The sequence below is a fragment of the Capra hircus genome (assembly GCF_001704415.2).
Source record: "Capra hircus breed San Clemente chromosome X unlocalized genomic scaffold, ASM170441v1, whole genome shotgun sequence".
Lineage (NCBI taxonomy): Eukaryota > Metazoa > Chordata > Mammalia > Artiodactyla > Bovidae > Capra > Capra hircus.
In genome coordinates this window covers 41,655,461-41,683,389 of record NW_017189517.1, presented here as the reverse complement: position 1 = coordinate 41,683,389, position 27,929 = coordinate 41,655,461, and the positions used below count along the sequence as shown (strand labels likewise).

The 27,929-nt window shown below is 45.2% G+C and overlaps 2 protein-coding genes across 2 annotated transcripts in view; one reads left to right on the top strand and one right to left on the bottom strand.

Annotated features, from left to right (window-relative positions):
- Positions 1-9,062, top strand: part of SRPX2 (sushi repeat containing protein, X-linked 2) — a 42,258-nt gene extending 33,196 nt beyond the window's left edge. The window contains exons 3-9 of the mRNA XM_018044111.1: positions 74-250; positions 521-647; positions 809-930; positions 2,204-2,383; positions 2,712-2,845; positions 7,117-7,238; positions 8,567-9,062. Of these exons, the coding sequence (XP_017899600.1) occupies positions 74-250; positions 521-647; positions 809-930; positions 2,204-2,383; positions 2,712-2,845; positions 7,117-7,238; positions 8,567-8,747 (1,043 nt within the window). The 3' untranslated portion in view covers positions 8,748-9,062. The remainder of the gene's footprint in view (positions 1-73; positions 251-520; positions 648-808; positions 931-2,203; positions 2,384-2,711; positions 2,846-7,116; positions 7,239-8,566) is intronic.
- LOC108634471 (translation machinery-associated protein 7) lies at positions 5,225-5,522 on the bottom strand. Its single transcript, XM_018044299.1, has one exon. It carries the CDS (start codon positions 5,520-5,522, stop codon positions 5,328-5,330), a length of 195 nt encoding a protein of 64 aa, XP_017899788.1. The 3' UTR covers positions 5,225-5,327.
- Positions 9,063-27,929: the final 18,867 nt, after the last annotated feature.

The window sequence follows — 27,929 nt, the reverse complement described above, 5'->3', positions numbered from 1 at the left end:
TGGGCTAGATGCCTAGGTATTACTTCCACATAGCCCCACAGGCCACTGAGCTCGCCTCCTGATTCTTTCTTAGAGATGAGATGCCATGCATTGCCATTCATCACGAGTGGCACCTACACGTGCACAAATGGGGTGCTTCTTGACTCTCGCTGTGACTACAGCTGTTCCAGTGGCTACCACTTGGAAGGTGACCGCAGCCGAATCTGCATGGAAGATGGGCGATGGAGCGGAGGAGAGCCTGTATGTGTAGGTAAATGCTGGTCGCTCCCAGTTGTCCTGCTGCAAAGAGCCAGCCTGGCATTATGTCCACTGCAGAAGGCATTCCCACTAGCTGCAAAAGATGGCACCCTGGGCACAGGCTTAACAAAGCAATCGCTTCCCTTGGAGTCAGGCCTCACAAGTTTCATTGAGCATCTTGAACTGCCTCTTTTACCTACCCAGTGGTGTGGTATCGTTTCATGGGTTCCCTCCAGGGAAGGCAGGGATCCCCAAGTCAGCACTTAATTTCTGACCTTGGCAGACATAGATCCCCCCAAGATCCGTTGTCCCCACTCCCGTGAGAAGATGGCAGAGCCGGAGAAACTGACTGCTCGAGTATACTGGGACCCACCCCTGGTGAAAGACTCTGCTGACGGCACCATCACCAGGTGAGCCAGAGATGCCGCCTACGCCTCCTGCCAGCTTCTCTCTCCCAGGCACTCAGGTAGCCCCACTGAACCACACAGACTGATGGCACAGTGATGTGAGCCCCAAAGCCCAGTGCTAAGAGCCACTTTCCTCAGTGACTCTCTCACCCTGTCCCATGTAGGTTGATACTTCGGGGCCCTGAGCCTGGCTCTCACTTTCCAGAAGGAGAACACGTGATTCGTTACACTGCTTATGACCGAGCCTACAACCGGGCCAGCTGCAAGTTCATTGTGAAAGTACAAGGTCAGAAAGAAGTTTTCCATTTCTGCATTGCTTATTATTTCTGCTCTTCTCTTACCCTCTAGATGCTCATCACAACCCTCTCCTCGCTATGCCTGAAACAGACACCTCATGCAGATTGGGAGAGGGGACACTCAAGTTCATGAAATAGGTCATTCAGGAAACCTGTATACATGTGTACACACATTTCAGAAACTCTGCCCCCCAACAAGACTTTCTCATTCTCCTAAATCTACATGAAACCCACCGACATACTCTGTATCCATTTCTTTTCTTAGCCTTCAAATCAATGATTAAAGTCAATCAGCCTTCATTCTCAGTCTTTCTCCTCTGCTGAAATTGGTGGTACTGGCTACTGATTCTTGCTTTTTGTTTTGTTTTCATCATAAAATTAATTCATGCTCATTGTTGAACATAAGGAAAATAAAGTAATACACAAAGGGGGAAAAAACTATTACTCTGTCACCCAGAGGCAATTGTTGTTAATCTTTTGGTATTTTTCTTCCAGTCTTTTGTTCACACATACTTAAAAAATACCTAATTGAGATCACACTGCATATCCAATCTTAGGTCACCCTTTTTCACTTTTCATTATAACACAAGTAAATTTCTCATGTTCTTTAAAGTTTTTTCAGAAGTCTTTTAATCACAGTATAATAAATCTACTTCTAAGAATATATCATACTTTGCTCAATGCTTCTCCTCCCACTGACGGATATTTTAAAGTGTTAGTTGCTCAGTCATGTCCAATTCTTTGCTACCCCATGGACCAGGCTCCTCTGCATGGAATTCTCCAGGCAAGAATAATGGAGTAGGTTTCCATTTCCTTCTGCAGAGAAACTTTCCGACCCAGGGATTGAACCTGGGTCTCCTGCATTGCAGGTGGATTCTTTATCTTCTGTGCCACCAGGGGAGCCCAATGATATTTCATATTAAAAGTAATTTATAAGGTGGTCATCTGTATGCAGAGTGTCCCCAAAGTCTGAAAACAAAAATGGCAATTTTTTTTTTTACAGATTGCTAGTCTTTTGATGACTATATATATATACTTACCCATGCTTCCACATTTTATGAACACTTTTGTCTACATTTCAGATTTAACTCCATAAGAAAGCAAAAATTTTGCCTCTAGCCCTGGCCATTGGCAACACAGAGAAGTCATTCATTCTGATTATCCTGGGTCTGCTGATCTAGAAAACCCAGCATGGGCACCCTCTTAGCCTATTGTTCTCTACAAGAATTACCATAGCCCCTAACTGGAACTTCTCCCTGACAGTGAGACGCTGCCCAACTCTGAAACCACCACTGCATGGCTACCTCACCTGCACCTCAGTGGGGGACAACTATGGTGCCACCTGTGAATACCACTGTGATGGAGGGTATGAGCGCCAAGGGACCCCCTCCCGGGTCTGCCAGTCCAGCCGCCAGTGGTCAGGATCACCACCCATCTGTACTCGTGAGTGCAACTAGAGAATGGGGAGAGTGGACATAATGATCAGGGCTTCTTTGAGGGGTCTCCCAATGTCTATGGCTCAGGAACCAAAAGCAATGCGTCTGATGTGGGAATGGGGGATTCTGTGATGTTTCAGAGCCAATGTTCCCCTCTAGCATACTCCACCTCCAAGAAAAAGGATTTAAAATCTCCAAGTGTTCTTTTAGGATTTCCCCCCAAGAAAAGGGAGAAACAACCGAAAAAGTTTAACCTGAAAACCTCAGGATGTTGTTATCCATTCTGGGATGAAGGGACAGGCCATATTCTGACTGGCCATGTGCTTCTGCCCTAGCTATGAAGATTAATGTCAATGTCAACTCAGCTGCTGGCCTTCTGGATCAGTTCTATGAGAAACGGCGACTCCTCATCATCTCAGCCCCTGATCCCTCTAACCGATATTATAAAATGCAAATCTCTATGCTACAGGTAAGAGCCACTCCCCTAATCAGGGCTTAGCTCCTTTGCACTCCCCTATCCCACTCCGCTGGGTTTCCCTGGTGGCGCAGTGGTAAAGAATCCAACTGCCAGCACAGGGACTGTGGGTTTGCTCCCTGGATTGGGAAGATCCCCTGGAGGAGGAAATGGCAACCCAGTTTACTATTCCTGCCTGGAGACTCCCATGGGCAGAGGAGCCTGGTAGGCTATGGTTCATAGGCTCACAAACAGTCAGACAACTTAGCAACCAAACGACAACAACAACCCCACTCTGTTAATCTCTTACTACGTCTTACTCAAAGACTTGCTCTTTCTACAGCACAGACACTACTTCTTTAGATTGTAGACAACATTTGATTAGTTTTACTGTAGACAAATTTAGGACAATTTTAAAACAACTGTGTTTTTACTGAAAAGGCAGTGAAGTCATTGGCATGGTGTGTTGCAGGAAGCTTGATGAAGGATGAGAAGGCAGTGTGGCAAAGCACTCCTAAAGACTTGTAAGACCTGTGAACATATGTAAATGTGGGGAATTAGTTTAAGTCTTCAAGGAATAATAACACTAACAAACATTTAGACAGTGAGGGCTGTATAAGGACCAGGTATACAAGTATGTGCTTTATACATATTCATTTAATTCTCCCAACAATGCTTATAAAGTAGGTACCCTTACTATCCCCATTTTGCAGGTAAAGAAACTGAGGCACAGAAAGGTTAATGATTTGCCCCAAATCACTAGCTAATAAATGGCTGAGCTGCAATTAAACCCAGGCAATCTGACTCAAGGATCTGTGCTCTTAACCACTACTAATAGCAGACAAGAAGGAAACAGGTCATGATATTGCAAAGTAAAACAAGGGAATTGCATAAGGATTTTAAACATTCTACCAGATATCTAGTTAAAGCCGCTGTTGGGGAATGAAAAGCAGAAAGGACAGAGTAGTTCTGACTCCTGGGGCTTTCAAAAAGAATAGGCTAAGGTCTATCACTGTTCAGTCACTATGTGGTACACCTGAAACTTATATAATATTGTAAATCAACTGTTTTTGTTGTTTCCATTGACTAAGTTGAGTCCAACTCTTTGCAACCCCATGGCCTGCAGCACACCAGGCTTTCCTGTCCTTCACTATCTCCCTGAGTTTTCTCAAACTCATGTCCATTGAGTCAGTGATGCCATCCAACCATCTCATCCTCTGTCACCTCCTTGTCCTCAATTGAAAAGGAGAAAAATAATATAATAATAAAAATAAAGAATAGACTAGGTTCTTGAAGAGAATTCAAAGTACGCTGACAAGACTCTGAGAAGCTGAAAGGGTCTGGATACCCAGGTAAAAGAAGAAGCTATTTAGGGGGTTTCTAAAGGTTGAGTTCTTACGAGTTTCCAAGTCAGCATTCAGAAGGCCATGATGAAAGCATCCATATCAAAAGAATGACCCTGGGTCTAAACCAAAAAGGACCCCGTTCCTCCAGGGATCCAAAAATGGCAGACAAAAGCAACACCTCAGCTTGAAAAGCAAGCAGCAACAAGAAAAGGAAACAGCCAGGGAGGACTGTGACTTTGAGGCCAGGTCTAGAAGAGTAACCCAAAGATTCAACAAGGGGTGGAGCACCAGGCAGTGTTCACTGCTGCTTTCAACCTTGCCCCAGGTAACTGGCTAAGAGGCACCCCTGATGGGCGAAGCAGGACAAAAAACTGTGGTACGGTTACAGGCTGCACTTCCTAGTGTGAGGAAGGCAAGAACGGGTCACAGAAAGAGCACTGATACTATTTTGGGGGAAATTCTGGAGACCAAGAGAAGGCTGTGGCCGTGTAGCCTAATGGTAAGGAGCACACAGGCTTCTCAGTTGGCACAATGGAAAAGAATCTGCCCACCAATGCAGGAGATGCAAGAAGCATGAGTTTGATCTCTGGGTCCAGAAGACCCCCTGGAGAAGGAAATGGCAACCCAATCCAGTATTCTTTCCTGGGAAATCCCATGGACAGAGGAGTCTGGTGGGCTACAGTCCATGGGGTCACAAAGAGTAGGACATGACTGAGAGACTAACACACAAAGAACTTATGTAGCTTCCAGTTATAAAATAAGTAAGTCCTGTGGCTGTGATGTACAGCATGGTGACTATAGCTATATAATATGTTTGAAAATGGCTAAGAAAATAGATCTTAAAAGTTCTCATTGTAAGAAAAAAAGTTGTGACTGTGTGGTGATGAATGTTAACTGGACTTATTGCGATGATCATTTAGACAAATATCAAATCATTATACTGTACACCTGAAAGTAGTATGTCAACTAGTATCTCAATTTTATTTTCTTTTACTTTTTTTTTAACAAAAGTTTATTCTTAAATGTACAATAGTTTCCAAGACAACACTTCATTCTAGCTATAGGTGGCAACAGATATTATGGCAGGGAATCCAGGTGTTTAAACAGGAATGGAACTAAGGGTCATCATTACCTCAGGCACAAGGAACAGCTTACTTTTTGCCAGATTTCTTAATTCCACCAGTGGCCAGGGGGCCTTTCCCTGCAGCCTTTGATTTTAGCTCCTTGAGTCTCTTCTGCTCCTCCTTCTGCTTCTGCTTGAATGCTTTATCTTCCTCATCCATCTCCTTGGCTTGCTTCTTGGGCTGCTTCAGGGGCTTCTTCTCGCCACCTTCGTGGCCAGACATGGCGCCTGCCACCCCTTCCCCAGACCCTGCCACCGGAAGTGGACTGAGTTTTAAAAGAACATGGAAAGATGCTCAACATCACTCATTATCAGAGAAATGCAAATCAAAACCATAATGAGGTACCGTCTCACGCTGGTCAGAATGGCTGCCATCAAAAAGTCTGCTAACAATAAATGCTGGAGAGGGTGTGGAGAAAAGGGAACCCTCTTACATTGTTGAAGGGAATGCAAACTAGTACAGCCACTATGGAGAACAATGTGGAGATGCCTTAAAAAAACTGGAAACAGAACTGCCATACAACCCAGCAATCCCACTGCTGGGCATATACACTGAGGAAACCAGAATTGAAAGAGACACGTGTACCCCAGTGTTCCTTGCAGCACTGTTTACAATAGCCAGGACATGGAAGCAGCCTAGATGACCGTCAGCAGATTAATGGATAAGGAAGTTTTGTTACATATACACAATGGAATATTACTCAGCTATAAAAAGAATGCATTTGAATCAGTTCTAACAAGGTGGATGAAACTGGAGCCTGTTATACAGAGTGAAGTAAGTCAGAAAGAGAAACACCAATGTGGTATATTAATGTAAATATATGGAATTTAGAAAGACGGTAATGATGACCCTATATGCAAGACAGCAAAAGAGACACAGATGTAAAGGAGAGACTTTTAGATGATATGGGAGAAAGTGAGGGTGGGATGATATGAGAGAATAGCATTGAACATGTATATTACCATATGTAAAACAGATGACCAGTGCAAGCTCGATGCATGAAGCAGGGCACCCAAAGCCAGTGCTCTGGGACAACCCAGAGGGACGGGGTGGGGAGGGAGCTGGAAGGAGGGTTCACCATGTCAATATATGGCAAAAACCACCACAATATTGTAATTAGCCTCCAATTAAAATAAATTAAATTTTAAAAATGAACAGGAGGTGTAGGCTGAAGGAAGAGGCAGCACTAGAGCAAAAGCAAGACAAGGATTTAAAAAATATCAGTAAATGAACAGTTGGTAACCCCCCCAAAAAAATAACTTATGTATTTAAAAATCTATGCAAAGCTAAGCAAGGAGAGATGATGTTACTGCAATTTGTTAATTACATTTCTCTTTTCTGTCCCACATAATATAACCAATCTCTACACTTCATTAGAATAAAGGAAACACTGTTAGGGTAAGTGGGCTTCCCAGGAGGCACTGGTGGTAAAGAACCCACTTGCCATTGCAGGAGACATAAGAGACACGGGTTCGATCCCTGAGTCAGGAAGATCCCCTGGAGGAGGGCGTGGCAACCCACTCCAGTGTTCTTGCCTGGAGAATCCAATGGACAGAGGAGCCTGGCAGACTATGGTCCATAGGGTGACAAAGAGTCGGACAAGTTTGAATCGGCTTAGCACGTGCACACACACATCGGGGCAAGTGCTTCAGGAATGACAGAGGAAAGAGGTGGTAGACTCCCTCATGTGATGGTTTGTGAAGAAGCCCCTCCTTTCCCACACTGCCTCGACGTGGTCCCAAGAGGAATCAGTTAAGTAGCCTTAGGTTTGGGTTTGACAGCCTATTCAGGAAAACCTTCTTCTCTCCCCTCCCAGCAATCCACTTGTGGACTGGACCTGAGGCACGTGACCATCATCGAGCTGGTGGGGCAGCCACCTCAGGAAGTGGGGCGCATCCGGGAGCAACAGCTGTCAGCCAATATCATTGAGGAACTCAGGTCCAGACTGGAGGGCAACAGGAAAGCAGTGGGTAGAAACCTTAGGCAGGACACTGGCCACAAGAAAGTTGTGGGGAAATCAGCAAACACTGTTCTCTTGGGGAATTGCTTGTTTGAACTCTTTGGATGCCTTAGGTAAGATCAGAGTGGCAGGGCATCAGAATCAAATGGCAGGGTGTTGTTGAAAATGCAGATGACTACCTCAAACCAGCTCAGGACTGTGCTTTTATGAGGCACCTCAGGTGACCCTGAATCACAGCCAGGGCTGAGACACAGACTCAAACATGACTTAGATAAGCCTTTGATCCTGTCACCTGGTGGTTGTATCCTTTTGCCTTCAGTCTGCAAATGAGCAAAAAGCATCTTTAGGCAGTGAAATCTGAATCATACTCATCTGCCCCTTGGGGAGGAGAAGACCATAGGGAACAGGTGGTAGAAGTTGACTTTGCTCATTATCTGTCTGTTCTCACCCTCCCAACCCCTCCCCCCACATATACTCAGAACCAATAAAGCCATCACTCCCCTCTGTTCCATAAACAATACCTGCCCCTAGGGCTTAATCTCAGGGACAGAAAGATTCAGTCCCAGGTAAAGACTGGGCCTTCCCTGGTGGCTCGGTAGCAAAGTCAGTGGTAAAGAATCCACCTGCCTATGCAGGAGATGCAAGAGACTGGATTCAATCCCTGAGTTGGGAAGATCCCCTGGAGAAGGGAAGGGCTACCCACTCCAGTCTTCTTGCCTGGAGAGCCTGGTGGGCGACAGTTCATGGCGTCACAGAAGAGTCAGACACAACTTAGTGACTAAACAACAGGAACAAGAGGAAAGACTGGAAAACACTCAGAGGAAGGAGACTGCAGACTTGGTGATATTGATCAACCTGAAGTTTGACCAGGTGATATTGATCAGCCTCAGGGCTGTCATGTTTGGTTGTGCAGGCTATGCTTGTCTAGCTCTGGGAAGCACTGGTCACGGCACAGTGCCCGAGACTGGTGCTCCCTGGAGTTATCACGTGCAGCCCGCATCACTATATGTGATAGCCCTGTGTAAGGGGGCCTGTGAGGCAAACACAGCTTGGTAGTAACAAAGCTGTTCCATCTGGGGTGAGGAAGGGACAGCTTAACAGAGCTAGAGATGTTGGGGCAGCAAGACTAAGGTGTGAGCAGAGAAAAATCAAGGGGCTTGAGATAGGTACTAGAAGGGATGGGGCAAGGGATTTGGTGGGGAAAGAATTAGTCCATCAGTGGAGCTGTGAAAGATCAGAGAAGACTAGAGTCTGGCGGGATGATGTCCAGACAAGGTCTCACACGTCCCTGGGCTCATCTCTCTAGGCAATTTCAGCACCTCACTCGCTCCTACTTCAACATGGTGTTGATTGACAAGCAGGGAATTGACCGGGAACGCTACATGGAACCTGTCACCCCCGAGGAAATCTTCACGTTCATTGACGACTATCTACTGAGCAATGAGGAGCTGATCCAGCGCCGGGAACAAAGAGACATGTGCGACTGAACTTGAGTCGGAGCATGGTTGAGGTCAAGGGAAAATGTTCCCTGGTCAGCCAAAACTGGGGCCTAATCAAAGGAGAAAATGCTTTCCCACAGCTCTGAGGAAAGGACTCTAAGGTGGGTGAGGTTCCCTGATCCTGGGACATTTCCAGACACCTTTCCTCAAGCAAGTCTCTGCTTTACGTAGCACTGGAAGAGCATAAGAAGCTAGGGAGGGACTGAGGACAGGCCCTGGGCAGCAGCTTGTGGATAGAAGGTCTTGCTTCTGCCCAGCTCTCTAAAATCTTTCGGAGAAGTAAATTCTAAATTCACTCGCTAACCGGCTGTGTTTGAAATGGTTCCTCTACCCTGAGGTGACAGCAGAAGGCAGCACCATCACAACAGACAACCAGGGCACCATCAAATGTGGCTGGATCTTCCTTACAGGTTCACTGTGGGGTTGGAAGTGAGGCAGAGCTCACTCGTATTTGTCCTTTTCCCTCGTAGGATGTTGGGCTACAAATGTTAACCGTCTGTTAACCATTCGGTTAACCATCATCTCCCCTAAGAGCTAGCAGGCTGCTGCAGTTGGGAGGGAGCTTGGGGAGAAAAGTCAGACTAGAGCAGAATGCTGTCTCCTGCCCCTCCAGCTAGCTCATGGGCCACAGTCTCTCCCTGCTGAGCCCCTTCCTCAAAGAAACCCCCAGCTCGTGAGCCAGGAAACCTCAGAACCACCAAGTGGAAACTACGGCATGGAGAAGGAAAACAGAGAGCATCAGCCACATGTATAACCTATTAACACGTTGAAGAGATGAGTGCAGAGCAGGCAAGGGTTGCAACAGCGCACGCACAAGCACTAAGGGCCGTGAGTGCATTTCCATTGGGAAATGTGAGTAATCTAGGATCTTGTGAAGCAGAGCAACACTCATGCACACTAACCCTGCTCTGGCTTCGGCCACACTCAAGCATGCACAGTGTTTGAAGAAAGGCAGTCTTCCCTAGGCTGCTGGGAACCTTCTTTTCTACACAAGTGGAAACAGTGTCAGGTTAAGACTCAGAAGCCATTCACCTTCCACCTTACCCAGGGGGTAATTATTAGGAAATTAGAGGTGAAGAGGAAGCGGGCTAGATTGAGAAACAGGACTAAAAGGCTCGAGCACTGACTATGTGCCCGGTGCTGTCCTGGGCACTCACAATTGACTGAAATCCTCATAAGAACCCTCTAAGCTAGGTCTTGTTGTAAGCCCATTTACACATGCAGGGATGGAAGCACAGAGAGGTCACACAACTTGTCATGATCACACAGTTCAGAAGTGTAAGCCCTGAGAGGTCACACAACTTTCCTCAGATCACAGGTTCAGAAGTGGAAGCACTGAGAGATCAGGCAACTTGCCTAAGATCACACAGCTAAGATATGAAAAGCAGAGAGGTTAGGCAACTTGCCTAAGTTCACAGAGTTCAAGAGGAATTGAAGGGAGGTCAGGCAACTTGCCTAGGATCACAGAGCTCAAAGTGAAGAACAGAGAGGTCAGGCAACTTGCGTAAGATCACATAGCTGGATAAGTGGAAGCCTACAGAAGAGAGGCAACTTGTCTAAGATTGCACATCTCAGATATGAAAGCTCAGAGAGGTTAAGCAACATTTCTAAGATCACACAGCTCAGATATGGAAGCACAGAGAGGTTAGGCAACTTACCTAAGTTCAACAGTTCAAGTGGAAGCATAGAGAGGTCAGGCAACTCGCCTTAGATCACACAGGTCAGAAGTGGAAGCACAGAGAGGAGACACAACTTGCCTATGATAACACATCTGAAAAGTGGAAGTATAGAGAGGTCAGGCAACTTGCCTAAGATCACACAATTCACATAGGTTCGGCAACTTACCTAAGATTACAGAGCTCAAAATGGAATCATAGAGATGTTAGGCAACTTGACTAAGATGAAACAGCACAGATGTGGAAGGACACAGTGGTCAGGCATCTTGTCTAAGATCACACAGCTCAGACATGGAAGCACAGAGAGGTCAGGCACCTTGTCTATGATAACACAACTTTGAGGTGGAAGCACAGAAAGGTCAGGCAGTTTTCCAAAGATCACACAGCTCAGATATTGAAGAATAGAGGGGTTAAGCAATTTCCATAAGTTTAACAGCTCAACTGGATGCACAGAGAGGTCAGGCATCTTGCCTAAGATCACACAGGTCAGGGATGGAAGCACTGACAGGAAGCCTAAGATGCGACAACTCAGAAATGGCAGCACAGAGTTTTGGCAACTTGCCTAAGATGACACAGCTCATATGTGCAAGCACAAAGAGGTCAAGCTACTTACCTAGAATCACACAGCCCAGATGTGGAGCACAGAGATGTAAAGCAACCTGCCTAACATCACACGGGTCAGCTACAGAAGCACAGAGAAGCTATGCAACTTGGCTAATATCACACAACACAGAAGTGGGAGCACAGTGAAGTCAGAAAACTTGCCTAAGATCACACAACTGAGAAGTGGAAGCACAGGTAGGCAATTTGCCTAAGATCACCCAGCTCAGAAGCAGAAGCACAGAAAAGTCAGGAAACTGGCCTAGGATCAAATATTTCAGAAGTGGAAGCACAGAGAGGCAAGGCAGCTTACCTTAGATCACACAGCTCAAATAGTGAAGAATAGAGAGTTTAGGCAACTTGCCTAATATCACATAGCACAGACGTAGAAGCACAGAGAGGCTGAACAACTTTCCTAAGATCACACAGCTCTTAAGTGGAAGCACAGACATACAGGAAACTTGCCTAAAATCACCGACCTCAGAAGAGGGAGCACAGAAAGGTCTGGAAACCTGCCTAAGATCACAATGACAAGAGTGGAAGCAGAGAATGATGAGGAAACTGGCCTACAAACAGATCTGAAGTGGAAGCGCAGATAGGTCAGGCAGCTTGTCTAAGATGACACGGCTCAGAAGTTGAAGCACAGAGATGTCAGGCAACTTCCCTATGATTACACATTCAGAAGCGGAAGCCTAGAGAGCTTAGGCAACTTGCCTAAGATCACACAGATCAGATATGGAAGCACAGAGAGGTCTTGCATCTTGCCTAAGATTACAAAGCTCAGAAGTGGAAGCACAGAGAGGTCAAGCAACTTGCCTAAGAAAACACAGCTCAGAAGTGGAAGCACAGAATGGTTAGGCAACATGCCTAAGTTCACGCATCTCACATATGGAAGCACAGGGAGCTTAGGAAACTTGACTGATTCACACAGCTGAAATGGAAGCACAGATCAGTCAGGCATCTTGCATAACATCACACGGGTCAGAAGTGGAAGCACAGAGAGGTCAGGCAACTTGCCTAAGATCACAGAGCTTAAGTGGAAGCACAGACATTAGGCCACTTGCCTAAGATCACACAGCTTAGAAGACAAAGCACAGAGATGTCAGGCAACTTCCCTATGATCACACCGCTCAGACGTGGAAGCACAGAAAGGTCAGGGTATGTGCCTCATATCACAGAGCTTAAGTGGAAACACAGGTTTGGCAACTTGCCTAAGGACAGACAGCTCAGAAGTGGAAAGACAGAGAGTTACACAGCATCCCTAAGATCACACAGCTCATAAGATGAAGCACAGAGTGATTAGGCAAGTTGTCTAAAATCACACAGCTCAGGAGTGGAAGCAAAAGCGGTAAGGCAACATGCCTAGGATCACACATCTAAGAACTGGAAGCACAGAGAGGCTAGGGAATTTGCCTAAGATCACACAGCTCAAAAGTTGAAGCACAGAGAGTACAGGCAGCTTGCCTAATATCACACAGCTTAAGTGGAACCATTGAGAGTTTAGGCAACTTGCCTTAGATCACACAGCTCAGAAGTGGAAGCATAGAAAGTTTAGGCAAATTGCCTAAGATCACACATGCCAGATATGGAAGCTCAGAGATGTTAGGTAACTTGCCTAAGATCACACAGCCCAAAATTTGAATCACAGAGAGTTTAGGCATCTTTTGTAAGATCACAAAGCTCTGAAGTAGAAGCACAGAGAGTTCAGGCAAATTTTCTAAGATGATACAGCTCAGAAGTGAAAACACAGAGAGGTTAGGCAACTTGCCTACAATCACACAGCTCAGATATGGAAGCACAGAGAGGTCAGGAAACTTCCCTATGATTACACAGCTCAGAAATGGAAGCAAAGAGAAGACAGTCAACTTGCCTAATATCACAGAGCTTAACTGGAAACACAGAGATCTTAGGCAACTGGCCTAAGATCGTAGAGCTCAAGTGGAAGAGTGAGAGGTCAGGAAACTTCCCTATGATCACACAGCTCAGAAGTAGAAGCACAGAGAGGTTATGCAGCTTGACTAAGATGAAACGACTCAGAAGTGGATGCAGACCATGATTAGGGAATTTTCCAAAATCACACAGCTCAAATTTGGAAGTACAGAGAAGCTAAGAAATTTGCCTAATATCCCACAGCTCTTGTGGAAGGACAGGTGGGTCAGGCAACTTGCCTATGATCACACAGTTCATAATAGGAAGCACAGAGAGATCAGAAAACTTGCCTACCTCACACAGCTCATCAGTTCAGTTCACTTCAGTCGCTCAGTTGTGTCCGACTCTGCGACCCCATGGACTGCAGAACACCAAGCTCCCCTGTCCATCACCAATTCCCGGAGCTTACTCAAACTCGTGTCCATCGAGTCAGTGATGCCATCCAGTCATCTTATTCTCTGTCATCGCCTTCTCCTCCTGCCTTCAATCTTTCCCAGCGTCAGGGTCTTTAACAAGGAGTCAGTTCTTTGTATCAAGTCGCCAAGTATTAGAGTTTCAGCATCAGTCCTTGCAATGAATATTCAGGACTGATTTCCCTTAGGATTGACTGGTTGGATCTCCTTGCAGTCCAAGGGACTCTCAAGAGTCTTCTCTAACACAACAGTTCAAAAGCATCAGTTCTTTGGTGCTCAGCTTTCTTTATAGTCCAACTCTCACATCCATGCATGACTACTAGAAAAACCATAGCTTTGACTAGATGGACCTTTGTTGGTAAAGTAATGTCTCTGCTTTTTAGTATGCTGTCTAGGTTGGTCATAACTTACCTTTGAAGGAGCAAGGGTCTTTTAATTTCATGGCTGTAGTCCCCACCTGTAGTGATTTTGGAGCCCCCAAAATAAAGTCTCTCACTGTTTCCATTGCTTTTCCATCTATTTGCCATGAAGTTATGGGACTGGATGCTATGATCTTAGTTTTCTGAATGTTGAGTTTTAAGCCAGCTTTTTCACTCTCCTCTTTCACTTTCATCAAGAGACTCTTCAGTTCCTCTTCACTTTCTGCCATAAGGGTGGTATCATCTGCATATCTGAGGTTATTGATATTTCTCCCAGCAATCTTGATTCCAGCTTGTGCTTCCTCCAGCCCAGCGTTTCTCATGATGTACTCTGCATATAAGCTAAATAAGCAGGGTGGCAATATACAGCCTTGATGCAATCCTTTCCTGATTTGGAACCAGTCTGTTCTTCCATGTCCAGTTCTAACTGTTGCTTCTTGATCTACACACAGATTTCTCAGGAGGCAGGTAAGGTGGTCTGGTATTCCCATCTCTTGAAGAATTTTCCACAGTTTTTTGTGGAAAAAAAAAAAAAACTCTGCCATCTTCTTCACACAGCTCATATCTCGAAGCAAAGAAAGTTCAGGCATTTTGCCTAAGATCAAACAGCTCTTAATGGAAGCAGAGAGAGGTCTAGGCAACCTGTTCAATATCATACAGCTCAGAAGTGGCAGCACATAGAGGTCAGGGAACTTTCTAAGATCACACAGCTCAGAAGAGGAAGCACAGAGAGGTTAGGCAACTTTCCTAAGATCACACAGCTTTTATATGGAAGGACAGAGAGATCAGGCAACTTGCCTAAGATCACACAGCTCACAAGTGGAAGCACAGAGAGGACAGGCAACTTGCCTAAGTTGACACAGCTCAGAAATGGAATAACAGATAGGTTAGGCAACTTATCTAAGACAACACAGCTCAGAAGTGGAAGTACAGAATGGTTAGGCACCTTGCCTAAGCTCAAGTGGAAGACAGATAGGTCAGGCAACTTGTCTAAGGTCACAAAGCTCAAAAGTGGAAGCACAGAGAGATCACGCAACTTGCCTAATGTCACACAGCTTAAGTAGAATCACAGAAAGTTTAGGCAACTTGCCCAAGTTCACACAGCTCAAGTGGAAGCACACAGCATTCAGGCAACTTGTGTAAGATCACACAGCTCAGAAGTGTGAGTGTAAGATTAGAGAGGTTAGGCACCTTGCCTAAGATCACACATGTCAGGTATGGAAGCTCAGAGATGTTAGGTAACTTGCCTAAGATCACACAGCTGAGATGTGGAATCACAGAGAGGAAAGGCATCTTGCATAAGATCACAAAGCTCAGAAGTGAAAGCACAAAGATCAGGCAACTTGCCTGAAATAATACAGCTCAGAAATGGAAGCAGGGAAGGGTTAGGCAACTTGTCTAAGATCACACACCATAGATATAGAAGCACAGAGAGATTCAGAAACTTGTCCAAGATCACACAGCTCATGTGGAAGCACAAACAGGTTAGGCAACTTGCGTAATTCCAGTGGCTCACTGGAACCACAGAGATGTCAGGCAACTTGCCTATAATCACACAGGTCAGAAATGGAAACAAAGAGAGTTGAGGCTACTTATCTAAGATCACACAGCACAGACAGGGAAGCACAGAGAACAGGCAACTTGCCTAAAATAATACAGCTCAGAAATGGAAGCAGAGAATGGTTAGGCAAGTTGTCAACATCACACAGCACAAATATAAATATACAGAGAGATTAGGACACTTTCCTAAGTTGACACAGCTCGGAAGTGGAAGCACAGAGAGGTCAGGCAACTTGCCTAAGATCACACACCTGACAAGTGCAAGCAAAGAGATCAGACAGCTTGCTTAAGATCACACAGTTCACAAGTGGAACCACAGAGAAGATAGGTAACTTGCCTAAGATCACACAGCTCAGAAGTACAAGCACAGAAAGGTCAGGCAGCTTGCCTAAGATCACACAGCACAGTAGTGGAAGCACAGAGAGGTCAGACAACTTGCCTAAGATCACACAGCTTGGAAGTCAAAGCACAGAGATGTTGGCAACTTCCCTGTGATCATACCGCTCAGAAGCCGAAGCACTGAGAGGTCAGGCAAGTTGCATAAGATCACACAGGTCAGATATGCAAGCACCAAGCAGTTGCTCAACTGGCCTATAATCTCACAGCTCAAAAGTGGAAGCACAGAGATGTCAGGCAACTTGCCTAAGATCAGACAGCTCAGAAGTGGAAGAACAGAGAGGTCTGGCACCTGACTAAGACCACACAGTTCAGGAGTTGAAACACAGAGATGTCAGGCAACTTCCCCATGATTACACATGTCTGAAGTGAAAATGTAGAAAGGCTAGGCAACTTGCCTAAGATCACAAGGTTTACATATGGATTCAGAGAGAGGTTAGGCAACTTGCCTAAGATCACACAGCTCAGATGTGGAAGCACAGAGAGGTCAGGCATCTTGCCTAAAATCACGAAGCTCAAAAGTGGAAGCTCAGAAATGTTAAACAACTTGCCTAAGATCACACACCAAAGAAGTGGAAGCACAGAGAGGTGGAGAAACTTCCCTAAGTCACACAGTTCAAATATGGAAGCAGAGACGTTAGGCTACTTGCCTAAGATCAAACCACTCAGAAGTGGAAGCACAGATAGTCAGACAACTCGCTTATGATCACACAGCTCATATGTGGAAGCACTGATAGGTCAGGCAGCTTGTCTAATATCATACAGCTCAAAAGTGGGAGCACAGAGAGGTTACACAACGTGCTTAAGACTACACAGCTCAGATACGGAACAACAGAGAGGTTCAACAACTTACCTAACATCACACAACTCAGATGTGGAAGCACAGACAGGTAAGAAAACTTATGTAAGATCACATAGCTCAGAAGTGGAAGACAGAAAAGTCAGGCAACTTGCATAGCATCATACAACCCAGAAGGGGAAGCACAGAGAAGTCAGAAAACTTGCCTAAGATCACACAGCTCAGATGTGAAAGCACAGAGAGGTCAGGCAACTTGCTTAAGATCACACAGGACATACATGGAAGCACCGAGAACAGGAAACTTGCCTAAAATAATACAGCTCAGAAATGGAAGCAGAGAATGATTAGGCAATTTGTCAAGATAACACAGCTCAAATATGAAAACAGAGAATTTGGAAACTTGCCTAAGTTCATACAGCTCATGCGGAAGCACAGATAGGTCATGCAACTTACCTAACTTCATACAGCTTAGAAGTGGAAGCTAGAGAGCTCAGACAACTTGCCTAATACCACAGAGCTTAAGTGGAAGCACAGAGAAGTTAGGCTTACGAAGATCACAAAGCTCGCATATGGATGCACAGAGAGGCTATTCAATTGCTTAAGATCACACAGATCAGCTATGGAAGCACAGAGAGGTTAGGAAACTTGCCTAAGATCACACAGCTCAGAACTCAAAGAACAGAGAGAGCAGGCAACTTGTTTGATCATACAGCTCAGAATAGGAAGCACAGAGAGGTCAGGCAACTTGCCTAAGACAAATAGCTAATAAGTGAAAGCACAGGGAACAGGAAACTTAACTAAGTTTACAGAATTCAGAAGTGGAAGCACAAAGATGCTCTGAAATTAACCCAAGATCACACAGCTCGGATGTGGAAGCACAGGAAGATTTGGCAACATGTCTCAGATCACTAAGTTCAAAAATGGAAGCATAGAATCGTTAGGCAAGTTGCCTACGATTGTACAGCTCAAATGTGGAACCACAGAGAGGTCAGGCAATTTGGCTAAGATCACACAACTCAAAACTGGAAGCACAGAAAAGCTGGAAATTTGCCTTAGATCACAAAGCTCAGATATTGAAGCAGAGAGAAGTTAGGCAACTTGCTTAAGATCACACAGCTCAGAAGTGGAAGCACAGAGAGGTTACACAACTTACCTAAGATCACACAACTCAGAAATAGAAGCACAAAGTTTGGCAACTTGTCTAAGATCACAAAGCTCAAATATGGAAGCACAGAGAGGTCAGGCAACTTGTGTAAGATCATACATCTCAGATATGGAAGCTCAGAGAAGTTAGGCAAGCTGCCTAAGATCACACAGCTCAGATGTTGAAGCGCAAAGGGGTCAGGCATCTTGCCAAAGATCACAAAGCTCAGAAATAACCTTTACTACACAAAAAGCTCCAAGTAGTTAAGCCTCATCTCTGATCCTGGATCGAAATCCTCTCCTCTGGAGGTCACGAATCCTGGCATAACACAGCTTGCAGCAGCAGCCTTTCATCTTGGGAGCTCATCTGGAATCTTCAAGACAAGGTAAAGGTGCTTGGAGCTCTAATTATTTGCTCTCCTGGTAAGAAAGTTTTCTGCTGTACTTTACTAACTCTGTGGTGTGCCTGTGTGTGTGAAAGCAGCATGAAAGAGACGTGACCTGCTCCAAGCTAGTGATGAGCCCTGCTCTACAGTTTCGTGGTGCCTCATAATGACTGAAGGCAGCCCCCAAAAAGGGAGCCTTGTCAAGGGTTTATACCAACGTGCCAATGCCAAGAGGCACTCAACGTCCATGCAAGGGGAACAGTCAGAAATGGGTGAAGCATATGGACTTTTTCAGTCACCTTTTCCTAGTCTCTTTGACCATTTTGTAACTGCCTGAGGAATTAAAACTACTAACCAAACCCTGTCAGATCACCGTTTTTCAAGGGACTTGCGATCCACGCCGTTGGTTGCTTTATCAGACACTAGAGACAAGAGCATGTCCAGTAGCTAGGTGGAGCACTAGCTCCAAGAATGTCTCTCAGGCAAGCAGTTGCTCTCCTGGCCGCCTGCCTCAGGGGCTAGCAACCTGAAAGTGAATCTTTATCATGGCTGTGCCTCCGATCGATGTGGATAGGAGTACTGCTGGTGACCATGAGGTTTTTGAGGACACAGATTGGGAATCCCAGGATCTGGTCAGATTGGAAGTGCAATGGGCTTCTTCCTTTGGGAGTGCTAGCTCTTAGTGGACCAGAGGAAGCTCTCCAGTGGCTTTGGAAGGAATGAACCTAATAGCTCGAGGACAAAAATTAATTTTTCCTCACTGGCCAGCCTTTTACCACCTCTTTTGCTATCACATATACTGGTGTGGTGGAGAAGGCGATGGCACCCCACTCCAGTACTCTTGCCTGGAAAATCCCATGGGCCGAGGAGCCTGGAAGGCTGCAGTCCATGGGGTCGCGAAGAGTTGGACACGACTGAGTGACTTCACTTTCCCTTTTCACTTTCATGCATTGGAGAAGGAAATGGCAACCCACTCCAGTGTTCTTGCCTGGAGAATCCCAGGGACGGGGGAGCCTGGTGGGCTGCCATCCATGGGGTCACACAGAGTCGGACACGACCGAAGCGACTTAGCATACTGGTATGGTGACACTTGGAAGGGACATCTTGGGACACCAAGAAACAGGTTAACTCCAGCCAGGGAAGGATGCTTAAGTGGGAGACTTGTCTCCACCCCCATCTAGAGCAGGGAGGGACACCTCTGGTAGAAAAAAAGCACTGGTCGTTGATTTTTTTCTCTTACAGATGGGAGCTAAAATTCCAGCCTCACTCCTTTGAACTGTATCCTAAAAAACTGGAATAGATTCAATCCCTACAGCTTAAAGAAAACACACCTGATCTTCCCATGTGATAGTGCATGGTCACGGTATCCATTGGAAGATGGCGAACAATGGCTGGTTGGAAGGTCTCTTAATTATAATACTGCCTTACAATTAGACCGGTTCTGTAGAAAACAAGAGAAATGGGTAGAAGTAGCAGATGTGTTGCCTTTTTTATCTCTGTGAGACATGCCAGACTTATGTCCTAATGGTACAGATTTGGGTGTGAAAACCTCAGCTCTCTCCTGTCCTCCTATGAGAGGGAGGATAGAAGACAAAGAGATAAGGAAAACAGGTTTCTCCAATCTATCCCTGGGATCATATGCATGCAAAGGGCAACCTGAGAGGCTGAGGAACAGCCACACAAGCCATTGCCTCTCCATGAAGCACCCACTGGGGAAAATAACCAATCCATCAGAGTCTATAAGCCCTTTTCTTATCAAGAAATACAAAGAATCAAGGAAGATCTGTGAAACTATTTGGAGGACCCAGAAAAATATATTAGAGCCTTTAAGGGTGTTACTCCGCTTTATGATCTTACTTGGAAGGATGTGATGTATATCCTGGGGCAAACACTTCTGACTCAAAAACTCAAGCTTTGAAGAAAGATATTGCCTATGGAGATGAATGGTTTGGTAATGAATCAGCAGGAAAGAGGGAGGACAACATAGCCGTCCTCCCTACTGGGAATCAGGTAGTCCCGACTACAGAACCAGACTGTGACTATAACATGGGTAAAGTAAGATGGAATCCGGGTCATTTTGTCAGATGTATTCTTGAAGGACACAGGCGAGCATGTGCTAAGACTAAACTATGCCAAACTGGCAAACGTAGAACAGGAAGAGAAGGAAGCGCCTGGTAAATTCCTAGATAGACTGCAAGAAGCCCTTCATAGATTCACCAAGACTGATCCTGAAAGTGAAGAGGGAAGAGTGATCTTAAAGGATAGATTTTTCACTCAGTCGGCTCCAGATATCTGCTGTAAGCTACTAAAACAGGCGTATGGACCAAATCAGTCTTTAGATAATCTGTTGCAACTGGTTCATAGTTTAGTATGGCAAGAAATAGGAGGAGAAGAAGGAGAGGCAGAGAAGACCAAGGAACAGGCTGAAGGCCTAATAACGGCAGTCAGAACCATTCTGAGACGGCCTGAGAAAAGTGCCCAGAGGGACCCAGGTGGAAAGGCAGGGATTTGCTATTACTGTGGAAAGGAGGGGCACCTCACGTGGAATTGCCCTCAGGCTTCTAAGCTGCCCCTGAATCCATGTCCAGCCTGCAAAGACCACACTGGAGGAGAGACTGCCCCCAGAGGTATAGGCCCCAGAGGTCAGACTCTCAGGACAATCAGGACCGAAGCTGCCTAGGAGTCCCCACACAAGCTCCTGTCTTAATTACACCTGAGGAAACCTGGCTATTAATAACTGTGGGGGACCAATCAGTTGATTTCCTTTTTCACAATGGGGCAACTTACTCCGTGCTTACTGAAGCCCCTGGCCCACTTTCTCCCCAATCCAGTACGGTAATGGAAATGTCTGGATGAGCCAAACGTTATTATTTCAGTTGTCCTCTAAGTTGCAACTGGGGCTCTGTGCTGTTTTCACAAAAGTTTCTGATCATGTCAGAGTCTCCCTCACCACTTTTTGGGGAGGGATATACTGAGCAAGGTCCATGCCTCTGTTTTCATGAATATGGAGCCCTCTCTTTCACTCCCATTAATTGAACAAAATGTAAATCCTAGAATGTGGGCTGATGGGAAAACTGTGATTAACTGTAGGTTGATCACAAAATGCTGTTTCTGTCGTTATCATGCTCAAAGACCCACACATATTTCCACATCAAAAGCAGTATGCTCTAAAACCCGAGATTAAGAAAGCGCTAAAACCTATCATTGAAAATTGAAAAGAGTAGGGGCTACTAATTCCATATAACAGTCGACGCAACACTTTTGTTTTGGGTGTGAAAAAGTCAAATGATAAATGGAGACTAGCTCAGTTCAGTTCAGTCGCTCAGTTGTGTCCGACTCTTTGCGACCCCATGAGCCGCTGCATGCCAGGCCTCCCTGTCCATCGCCAACTGCCAGAGTCTACCCAAACCCATGTCCATTGACTCGGTGATGCCACCCAACCATCTCATCCTCTGTCATCCCCTTATCCTCCTGCCCTCAATCTTTCAAAGCATCAGGGTCTTTCCAAATGAGTCAGTTCTTCGCATCAGGTGGCCAAAGTATTGGAGTTTCAGCTTCAACATCAGTCCTTCCAATGAACACCCAGGACTGATATCCTTTAGGATGGACTGGTTGGATCTCCTTTCAGTCCAAGGGACTCTCAAGAGTCTTCTCTAACACCACAGTTCAAAAGCATCAATTCTTCAGCGCTCAGCTTTCTTTATAGTCCAACTCTCACATCCATACACGACTACTGGAAAAACCACAGCCTTGACTAGACGGACCTTTATTGACAAAGTAATGTCTTTCTTTTTAATATGCTGTCTAGGTTGGTCATAACTTTCCTTCCAAGGAGTAAACGTCTTTTAATTTCATGGCTGCAATCACCATCTGCAGTAATTTTGGAGCCCAGAAAATAAAGTCAGTTCAAAAAATAAAGTCAGCTACTGTTTCCACTGTTTCCCCATCTATTTCCCAAGAAGTGATCGGACTGGATGCCATGATCTTCGTTTTCTGAATGTTGAGCTTTAAGCCAACTTTTTCACTCTCCTCTTTCACTTTCATCAAGAGACTCTTTAGTTCCTCTTCACTTTCTGCCATAAGGGTGGTGTCATCTGCATATCTGAGGTTACTGACATTTCTCCCAGCAATCTTGATTCCAGCTTGTGCTTCCTCCAGTCCAGCGTTTCTCATGATGTACTCTGCATAGAAGTTAAATAAGCAGGGAGACAGTATAACAGCCTTGACGTACTCCTTTTCCTATTTGGAACCAGTCTGTTGTTCCATGTCCAGTTGTAACTGTTGCTTCCTGACCTGCATACAGGTTTCTCAAGAGACAGGTCAAGTGACTAGTTCAAGATTCACAAATAATAAATGAAGCTGTGGTTCCTTTACGCCCCATGGTGCCTAATCCTTTTACTTTGTCTAAAATTCTGGAATAAGCCAAATATTTTTCACTAATTGATTTAAAATATGCCTTCTATTCTATACCATTGGTGGAGGAAAGTCAATTAGTATTTGCCTTTGAAGACTCTACCCGCCAGATTCTCAGTTAACCTGGACAGTTTTGCACTAGGGGTTTCATGACAGCCCTCATTTATTTGAACAGAGTTTGTCACAGGATATATAAACTTTAATAGCCCCAAGGCAGTGTCATTACAATATATAGATGATAATCTGCTCTGTGATGAGACAGAGGAAGCTTGCTCACAAGCCTCAGAAGACTTCCTAAACTTTTTGACTGGCTGCGGTTATAAGGCATCTAGAGAAAAGGCTCAGCTTTGTCAACAATCTGTTAAATATCTGGGCCTAGTCATATCTAAAGGGGTGAGGGCCATAGGCCATGAGAGAATTAAATCTGTACTAAATCATCCCCTACCTATGACTTTGAGACAATTGAGAGGATCTGGGGGAATCACAGGTTGCTGTCGCATTTGGATTCCCGGTTATGGGCAACTTGCCTGGCCTTTATATAAACTTGTAACTGAAACTCAGCAAGCCCAAACTGACACACTGGTTTGGTCTCCAGATATTCAAAAGGCTTTTAAGGCTCTTCAAAGTGCTCTCCTGCAAGTTTCCACTTGAGCTTGCCCACAGGATCAGAGTTGAATCTATTTGTCACTGAAAGGAAAGGTATGGCCTTGCGAGTCATGACACAACCCCAAGAACCTCACCAACAACCTGCAGCTTATCTAAACAAAGAATCTAAGAGTAATTTCTGCTATTGCTTTACTAGTGCCTGAAGCTCTTAGTGGGCAAAATCTTACTGTACTGACTTCTCATGATGTGAGTGGGATTTCAGACTCTGAAGTTAATATTGGATGACAGACAGTTGGTTTCTTAAATATCAGTCATTGTTATATAACTCAAATTTCAGCTTTTCAAAAGACATTATGGGAACTCCGGGAGGTGACTCCTGACCCAGCCTCTGAGTCAAACAAGTCACTGTTTGAGCAGGAACAGTCCTGATAAAGACATTGGGATCTGGAGGAGGGGATCTGGAATGAGCCAAAGTAAAATCTCTTGAGCCCCTCTGGGGAAGGTCCTTACCAGGTTATTCTTTCTTCTCCCACAGCTGTCATGGTGTCAGGAACTGATTCATGGGAGCACCACACTTGAGTTAAAAAGTGGCACCCTGACCCCTCAGACTAAACAACATCATTTTTATGTCTTTGTTCTCTATCCTTTTACTTTTCAGATGGGCCTGATAATCTATGTGGGCCTGCTTTTGCTGACTCCAAAAATCCTGAGTCTGCTGTTTGAGTCTCAAGTCTATGCCTTCCTGTCCTCGGCTCATTCCCATGCTGCATTCCACAATCAGTCTAGTTGCTGGGCCTGTGGAGCACTCCCCTCCTCATCAGTGGAAGCCTTCCTGTGGTGGACATCTCCACTTCAGAGAAAGGACTTTCTCCAAGTTTGCGACTACCTTCTCCAACAACAATCATATGTGATACCACTTCTTACTCTGATGACGTCTAACAATGCTAAGATGGACTGTTGTAACAGTTTGTACCTTAACTACAGACATAATGTGACTTTTAACTTTGATTATACTTTGTCTTGGTTTATGACTCTTTTGCTGCATATAAGAAGAATTGATGCTTTTGAACTGTGGTGTTGGAGAAGACTCTTGAGAGTCCCTTGGACTGCAAGGAGATCCAACCAGTCCATCCCTTTAGGATCAGTCCTGGGTGTTCATTAGAAAGACTGATGCTAAAGCTGAAACTCCAGTACTTTGGCCACCTCATGCCAAGAGTTGACTCATTGGAAAAGACCCTGATGCTGGGAGGGATTCGGGGCAGGAGGAGAAGAGGACAACAGAGGATGAGATGGCTGGATGGTATCACGGACTCGATGGACGTGAGTCTGAGTGAACTCCAGGAGTTGGTGATGGACAGGGAGGCCTGGCGTGCTGTGATTCATGGGGTCGCAAAGAGTCGGACACGACTGAGCGACTGAACTGAACTGAAGAGACAAATGGGTCTAGGTCTGGTGGTTTTTAACTTGATTCTATTAAATATGGGGTGAGGTCATATGGCTAACTCCTGAAAAGGGACACCTAATGTCTAGTGCCCCCATATGCTGGGAAGAAATAGAGCCATCCCCAGAAGTTAGCCAACAAGTTAATTACAATGACTGGAAACAATTGGGGGTTTTGCCTCAACAAATATGCAGTGTAATCATGTCTATGTTTTATAATCCCAGTACAGGTCCTCCTTTTGCCTGGCCAGGCATTGACTGGGACTGGACCCCTCAGTCATGCTGGCTAGCTCCAAACAGAACCTACTGGATATGCCGTTCTTATCTATGGGTGTGGCTTCCCCCTGGCTGGATAGGGAGATGCACCCTAAGTCTAGCTTGTACTCGTGGCTTCATATTTTCAGAGCTTCCAGAGAAGCCTGGTAACTTGCCATACCCTAGAACTTGTTGGATACGGTCTGTATTTCACTGGCATGATTATTTGGCTGCAATATTCATTCCCTCTCTGGGAACCTCAGATGTTATCCTACGAGTTGATGCTCTGACTAATTTTACTCAACAAGCCTTACAAGATTCTCAAAAAGCTATTTAAGCCCTTAATGCTGAACAAATACAAATTATAGAGGTGGTTTTAAAAAACAGATTGGGCTTAAATATTCTAACAACCACACAAGAAGGAATTTGTGCCATCATTCATACTCAGCGTAGCACATATATGCCAGATATGAACACTAGTGCTACTCACTTTACTAAACACATGAACGCAATGACTCAGGCTATGGATACTCCTGAAGCCTCAGTTGCTTCAATTTGGGAGATGTTAACTAGTTCCCCATGGTGGAAAACTATCTGAATTGTAATAATTCTGATTGTTCTGTTTTTGCTGTTTGCCCCTTGCACTTGTAAGTGTGTAGCTGGATTTGTTTCTAGCCACATGAAGGCTTTTAAGTTGCAACTGGTTGTCCAAGCTCCTATGAGTGCTGCAGCTTTCTCCAACTACTCCTTGGGGCCTCTGGGTCAGAGAACCTCGATATGAGGGTTAGGAGAATATGTTGCCTCTCCAGTTTAGGGATGACACCCCTTGTCAGCTCAGAAGCAGTTATGGAATAATAATGCTGCCCCTTTTCCCTGCTTCCCTGGTGGCTCAGACGTTAACGCGTCTGCCTCTAATGCGGGAGACCTGGGTTTGATCCTCTCCCTAGACAACATAATTCCCCTAAAAGAAAAGGGGGGAATGATAGGGTAGGAAGGCCAGAGGTCCCCAAGTGGTGGGAGGAAATAAACCACAAGTGGCAGACTTTTTTTTTTCCTTCTCTGTTGCCAAAACTAGTTCTGCCTAAGACTAACTTTTTTTTTTCTTTTCTCAAACCTTGAGCTGATAATGGCTCAACAAACCAGTATTCATGTCAATTGTTTTATGGCCAGAGGATGGCACACCTCATGCCATCCAATCTCAAAAATACATATTGTGGGAGAGAGGCCTGGTAAAACTCCCTCAGCCTTGAGGTGTGTCTCATCTGACTAGCAGCTTGCTAACAGACATAAAATGCCTTGCTAAAAACAAGCAAGGGGACACTCTTTCTGTCCCCTCTGATGTCTGTGTCAGAAGCTTTCCCTATCTCTGTTAAACTTTAATACAACTTTGCTACACAAAAAGCTCCACGTAGTCAAGTCTCATCTCTGACCCTGGATCGAAATCCTCTTCTCTGGGGGTCATGAATCCTGGCATAACACACGGTTTGCAGCAGCAACCTTTCAATATGAAGAGAAAGAGAGGCTTGTGGCTGAATAGGAAAGAGAGGTCCAAGGAGTGATACTTAATCTTCAATGTCTGTAAACTTGAGCAAGATTAAAAGTTAATGTAAAGGAGCCATCCCATTTAATTTTTTACCTTTAAATTTTCCCATACACTCATTTTCCTTCTCAACCTCTTATTTCCACTGCAGAGTTAAGAGACATCTCAAATGGAATAGTGTAAATTGTGAGCCCAATATATATTGAGTTATTAGTAAATGAAAGAATGAGCCATTGTATTTCAATACAATGGTAGTACTTTTTTAATTTTTTGTCTCACATAGAGACAGCAGATATTAGAAATTCTGGTGTGGCATACCTGGATATGGCATGATCTGAGGACCCATGCAGTGTTGAATGGAAGACAGGTCTAGAATTGTCCTATCAATGCACTAACCTAGGGACCAGTCCAGGAGCAGCAGTTAAGCAACACTGCAGCTTGCTGCCCTGGTGCCATCTCTCACTGAGCTCAGTGCCACTCACTGAGCTTGCCAGGTGAGTCAAAGACAAGCCTGTATTCCTAGGATGGGAACTGGATTAGAGTCTGCTCAGAGGCATGATGTTGCGCTCCTCTTAGGAGCTTTTGAGTCTCCCTAGAGCCTAGAGATCCTTCTCTCTTTAGAAGTTTGGACTCAAGCCATATCAGAAAGACATTTGCTTCCTTTCCAATGACATCTACCTTCTCTTCTCCTGGAGAACCAGGAGAAATGACTTCACACAATGCCATAGCCCCAGGTTTTCTTATTCACCCCTCAGGAGAGCTCTGTGTTAGAGATGAGTCCCATTTCACAGATGACAGGGCTCCTCCTCTTATAGCTTCTATTGCCTGTCCAGATAAGTGGGAACCTGGGGTGAGGTTCCATCCCTTGCCCTCTCTGGGGGACAATGGAGCAGCCTTCATTTTAGACAATGGGCTGGAGAAATGGTCACTTTGCTCTCCCTGATATAACAGGCTCCAGGGGTACTCCCTCAAAAGCCCCTATTGATGAGTATGATAGTGAAGATACATGTGCTCATGCTTTCATTACCTAGGGAAATCATTCATTGTGTTCAATTTCATGTGGAGATGAATTAAAGTCAAAATGAATTGCCAGCATATTCCATGCCATATATCTCCGTGTGTGTGTGTGTGTGTGTGTGTGTGTGTGTGTGTGTGTGTATCATTGGGCTGTGTATAGGAAATATATAAGGTCATTACCTATAAAAGTACAGTATGCCAGGTAAAAATGTTGAGATGACATACCTCTGAGAGGTAGACATTTCCTTCTTTACCTCAGAGTCCCCCTTCCCTAGTGGGCAGGACAGCTTTTGAAGACTGGGGAAAATAGAGTATCATTTGCATGTGGAAGCCCTTCAAGGGTAAAGTCTGGAAGGTTCCACAGGGGGACATTTTCAGATACCCAGAAGCAAAGAGCAGGGAGATGGCAAAGGAGGGGTAGGTCTGATGGCCTTCAGTGGAGCAGGAGCTGATCAGAGCAGTGCTTCAGCTAGGCACCTCCCTGGCAGCCCCCAGGTTACCACTGTCTGCAGCTGAGAACCAGGAATGCTCTTGGGTAAGAATCTTCCCTGAGTCATGAGAGGATGGGCACAGGGCCA

Coding starts and splice junctions, on each gene's coding strand:
- LOC108634471 (XM_018044299.1), bottom strand. CDS start 5,522: ATGTCTGGCCACGAAGGTGGCGAGAAGAAGCCCCTGAAGCAGCCCAAG.